The sequence below is a fragment of the Ursus maritimus genome, unplaced genomic scaffold (assembly GCF_017311325.1).
Source record: "Ursus maritimus isolate PB19 unplaced genomic scaffold, ASM1731132v1 scaffold_5, whole genome shotgun sequence".
Classification (NCBI taxonomy): domain Eukaryota; kingdom Metazoa; phylum Chordata; class Mammalia; order Carnivora; family Ursidae; genus Ursus; species Ursus maritimus.
This window is the reverse complement of record NW_024426663.1, coordinates 80,236,645-80,241,950: the sequence shown is the minus strand read 5'-3', so window position 1 is coordinate 80,241,950 and position 5,306 is coordinate 80,236,645. Positions and strand designations below refer to the sequence as shown.

Below are 5,306 nucleotides of genomic sequence, written 5' to 3'. Positions count from 1 at the left end.
CAGCCTCTTAGATGGCCCCATTGGTCCCCTTTCCTGGTATTCATGCCCTTGTGCTCTCTTCCCAGTGAGTATGGGCTAGATTTGGTGACTCACTTCTAAAGAATAGAATTCAGCTGAACTCATGGGATGTCACTTCCAATACTATGTTTTAAGACTGTGACTTCTATCTAGGGTGCTTTTGCTCTCACTCTTTCCAGTATTGCTCCCTAGGAGAAGTCAGTTGTCATGCTGTGAGTCAGCCCCATGAAGAGGGAGCAAGGTCTATCGATAGCCACATGAGTGATCTCAGGAGTAGAACCTCCTCCAGCCCAGCCTGGGACTGCAGTCTTTTTGACAACTTCATGGTAATCCTCTGAGGGGCCTTATGCCAGAGGTCCCCAGCTAAGCTTCACCTACATTCCTGACCCACAGAAACTGTAAGATAATAAATGATTGCCATTTTATTTTAAATGCTAATTTTTTTAGCTATTTGTTACACAGCTAATAGCTAATTACATTAGCTAATAGATAGCTAAATTTGCTAAAGCAAATTTAAGGGAAAAGACCACACTGAAAAGCCACTTTCAGAACCATGCAAATGCCTGATAGTGCAGCCCTGAATGAATAAAGAGGACAGGTGAAATTAGAAGGAGGCTGATAAGAGAGAAAAGAAGAAGCCTAAAAACTGGAAATGCCTTTGAGGGTGAAGACAGGGTTCAATGGAGAGAGAGAGTGAGGACAACAATAAAAGAAAGAGTTGTATCAGGATAGTATGATGTTTTCCATTTAATTATTCGTAATCACTTATTCTTTTATTTTCCTTGGGTTCAGATATTGTGACTATCCTCAAGGGAGTTTTCATATGCATGACTTTCTAAACATGCATGACTTTTATTTCTTAATTTGGCTTTTGTTCATGTAAAATCAGGTCATGTCACCTTATTATGTTCCTTAGTAAGGTATTTACAAAAATTATTGACCAAAGATCCAGAGAAATCCCTTTTAATTGACATGATCTGATAACTTAATTGGAACTTTTACGAAGCAGTAAATAAATGGTTCAGAAAGTCATGTGCAAAATAGTGGTTAGAAATATTTTATAAGGCTCTTTGATGTCTACTAAAGGTAACTTAGTAAGTAGATATTACCTGTTTATCAGTCAACTTTTACTGAAGCCTAATCCTGGGATTATTTTAAAAGTCTCAGCACAACTGAAGACCTCACTGTTCTTAATAGGTTTGGGCACCAAACTGTTGCTTTTCCACATTGTCTCTGTGACTTTCCAAAATAACTGACAATAATGGCATCTGATTATCACTCTTCCTTCTCATGGGAGGCACTAAAGATACTTCTTTTATCAATACTATAAATATACCAGATTGACTAGCATGATAACACTCTCAGAAAATAAAAAAACACATACAGGCTAAAGAGCAACTCATGCTTCAAACACTTTCTTTTCTATTGTGCATATAAATGGTCTCTTGGACTGAGAAGGTACACCCTTGTTTAAGATAGTTAACCAAATCTGTGTGATATCATAAAAGACTCAAGATCATATAATAAAGCCAAAACTTTGCTTGCAGAAAGGTCCTATGATAAATTCTTCCTGGTAAGGATATACATAAATAGATCATTGGCCCATTCTATAAGCTAGGATGACTCTTATTGCTGTTAGATGAGAATATAAAGGAATGTCCCTTCTATGTCCCAAAGTTTATGTTGTTGAGGTCTCGTGAGTTATGAAGAAAAGAGCTGGCTGAAGATGTGGAGTGCAGAGGTAATAAAGAAATGTCAGTCAATCCAATATTTTTTGTTCACACTCACAGGTGACCAGGAAACTCAACTAAGCCATGGAGATATGGTTGAATCAATCATCCACAGATGACTTCATCCTCTTGGGCATTTTTTCTCACAGTCCAACTGACCTTGTCCTCTTCTCTGTGGTTATGGTGGTCTTCACAGTGGCTCTCTGTGGGAATGTTCTCCTCCTCTTCCTCATCTATATAGATCCTCGACTTCACACACCCATGTACTTCTTCCTCAGTCAGCTCTCCCTCATGGACCTCATGTTGGTCTGCACCAATGTGCCAAAGATGGTGGTCAACTTCCTTTCTGGCAGGAAGTCCATCTCCTTTGTGGGTTGTGGCATACAAATTGGCCTCTTTGTCTGTCTTGTGGGATCTGAGGGGCTCTTGCTGGGACTCATGGCTTATGACCGTTATGTGGCCATTAGCCACCCACTTCACTATCCTGTCCTCATGAGTCAGAGGGTCTGCCTCCAGATTGTTGGGAGCTCTTGGGCCTTTGGGATAATAGATGGTGTGATCCAGATGGTAGTAGTAATGACCTTCCCCTACTGTGGCTTGAGGGAAGTGAACCACTTCTTTTGTGAGATGCTATCCTTGTTGAAACTGGCCTGTATAGACACATCCATTTTTGAGAACGTTATATATGCTTGCTGTGTCTTCATGCTGTTTCTTCCCTTCTCCATCATTGTTGCCTCCTATGCTCTTATCCTGAGGGCTGTGCTCCACATGCGCTCTGCTCAGGCTGGCAAAAAGGCTCTGACCACCTGTTCCTCCCATCTGACAGCTGTCTCCCTCTTCTACGGGGCAGCCATGTTCATCTACCTGAGGCCTCGGCGCTACCGGGCCCCTAGCCATGACAAGGTGGTCTCTATCTTCTACACAGTCCTTACTCCTATGCTCAACCCCCTCATTTATAGCTTAAGAAACCAGGAGGTGATGGGGGCCCTGAGGAAGGGGTTGGACCATTGCAGGATTGGCAGCCAGCACTGAAGGGTCAGGACACCCTGTGCCTGGCGATGCCATGTCCTGATACTGTGAATTTGGGTAAATAATCTCTATGTGAGGCTCTGTTTCTTCATTAATAGTGATCATAACACCTGTGGGCTTAGAGATGTCTTTTTAAACCCTAAACCCTCTTCTATGTCTAGTGAAAAACCAGCTTTTTTAAATTTTGTGAGCTAATTCATTTGTAAAATGCATCACATTGGAACATAGGACTTTGTAAACCCAAGCACTGTACAAAAGTAACGCATTGGGATTATTATCACTTATTGTTTAAAACTGGAATAATTTCTACTATCAGAGGATGCCCTGAGCTTAACTTCCTAACTCTTCTTGCTAATCTCTACCATTGATTCAGAACCTACTATGTGCCAGGCAACATACAATATTCCATATGTGTATGTATAGATATCATTTATCTGATTTATTAAAAGTCTCACACTAGTATCTTAGATGAAAAGCATCCAGATGACAAAAAACAAGTTTATAAAATTCTCTTTAGAGAATGCTCACCCTTCAGGTTCTGTGAAAAAAAAGTAGAACTTTTTTTTAATATGTAAGTGGGGTTTGTTTGTTTGTTTGTTTGTTTGTTTTGCTTTTTAAGTTTTTATTTTAATTCCAGTTAGTTAATATACAGTGTTATATTCATTTCAGGTGTACAGTATAGTAATTCAACACTTCCATACATCACCTGTGCTCATCATTAGTGCACTCCTTAATCCCCATCCCCTATGCCACCCATCCCCCCTGGTAACCATCAGTTTGTTCTTTATAGTTAAGAGTCTGTTTCTTGATTTCTCTCTCTCTCTCTCTCTCTCTCTCTCTCAGGGTCTGCTTTTTTTTAATGTTTTTTATTATATTATGTTAGTCACCATACAGTACATCCCTGGTTTCTGATGCAAAATTCGATAATTCATTAGTTGCGTATAACACCCAGTGCACCATGCAATACGTGCCCTCCTTACTACCCATCACCAATCTATCCCATTCTCCCACCCCCCTCCCCTCTGAAGCCCTCAGTTTGTTTCTCAGGTCTGCTTCCTGATTTGCCTTTCTCTTTTTTTTTTCCCTTTGCTTTTTGGTTTGTTTCTTAAATTCCACATATGAGTGAAATTATATGGCATTTGTCATTCTGTGACTTATTTCACTTAGCATCATACTCTCTTTTTCTATCTATGTCTTTGCAAATGCAAGATGTCGTTCTTTTTATGGCTGAAGAGTATTTCATTTACACATACTACATCTTTATCCATTCATCTATCTATGGACACTTGGGCTGCTTCCATATCTTGACTATTATAGATAATGCTGCTATAAACATAGAGGTGCATGTATCCCTTAGATTTAGTGTTTTTGTATTCTTTTGGTAAATAGTAGTGTGATTGCTGGATCATACATTAATTCTATTTTTAACTTGTTAAAAAAGATTGTATCCATTTATTTGAGAGATAGACAGTGAGATAGAGAGCATGAGAGGGGGTGGGGAGAGGGAGAAGGAGGCTCCCCACTGGGAGAAGGAGGCTCCCCACTGAGCAGGGCTCTGTTGTAGGGCTCTATCCCAGGACCCTGGGATCATGACCTGAACCAAAGGCAGACACTTAACTGACTGAGCCACTCAGGTGCCCTTATTTTTAACTTTTTGAGGAATCTCTATACTGATTTCCAGAGTGGCTACACCAGTGTGCGTTCCCACCAACATTGTACGAGTGTTCTTTTTTCTCCACATCCTCACCAATACCTGTTGGTTCTTGTGTTGTTGATTTTAGCCATTCTGACAGGTGTGAGGTGATATCTCATTATAGTTTTGATTTGCATTTCCCTGATGATAAGTGATGATGAACATCTTTTTACATGTCTGTTGGCCATCTGCCTGTCTTCTTTGGAGGAATGTCCATTCATGTCTCCTACCCATTTTTTAATTGGGTTATTTGTGTGACCAGGAACTTTATACAGACTTCTTGAAGTCTTTATATTCTTTGAAGAATAAAGTGCAAGGTCTTTGGGATTCTTGAGGAAAGGGGTAAAGACGTTTATTGTCTGGCACATAAGAAATATATAGGAAAGTGCTGTTTATATAATCCTCCAATAGAATTAGCCACTTTTTGTTATTTCAGTTTCTGTAACAGGAAAATTCACTGTACTGTTTCCCTTGGGAAATTACATTTAGAACATAAATGGCAGAATTTGATCTGTATTTGAAGACATATTTTCAAATATCTGTAGTTAAGTTGTTGGTGTTATTTGTATCCATCCATCTAAACTCTCTACCAGCTCCAATAAAACTTTTTCTGGAAGAAAATATTCTTGGGGCGTCTGGGTGGCTCAGTCATTAAGCGTCTGCCTTCGGCCCAGGGCATGATCCCGGGGTCTTGGAATCGAGCCTCGCATCGGGCTCCCTGCTCTGCTGGGAAGCCTGCTTCTTCCTCTCCCACTCCCCCTGCTTGTGTTCCCTCTCTCCCTGGCTGTCTCTCTCTGTCAAATAAATAAATAAAATCTTTAAAATAAAATATTCCT

General features: G+C 40.1%; 1 protein-coding gene across 1 annotated transcript; it reads left to right on the top strand.

Annotated features, from left to right (window-relative positions):
- Positions 1–1,781: 1,781 nt before the first annotated feature.
- Positions 1,782–2,780, top strand: LOC103656351 (olfactory receptor 2V2). The gene has a single exon (XM_008683726.2). It carries the CDS (start codon positions 1,833–1,835, stop codon positions 2,778–2,780), a length of 948 nt encoding a protein of 315 aa, XP_008681948.1. The 5' UTR covers positions 1,782–1,832.
- The last annotated feature ends 2,526 nt before the right edge of the window (positions 2,781–5,306 follow it).

What these genes read in the sequence shown, in the direction of transcription:
- LOC103656351 (XM_008683726.2), top strand. Translation starts at nt 1,833, where the DNA reads ATGGAGATATGGTTGAATCAATCATCCACAGATGACTTCATCCTCTTG.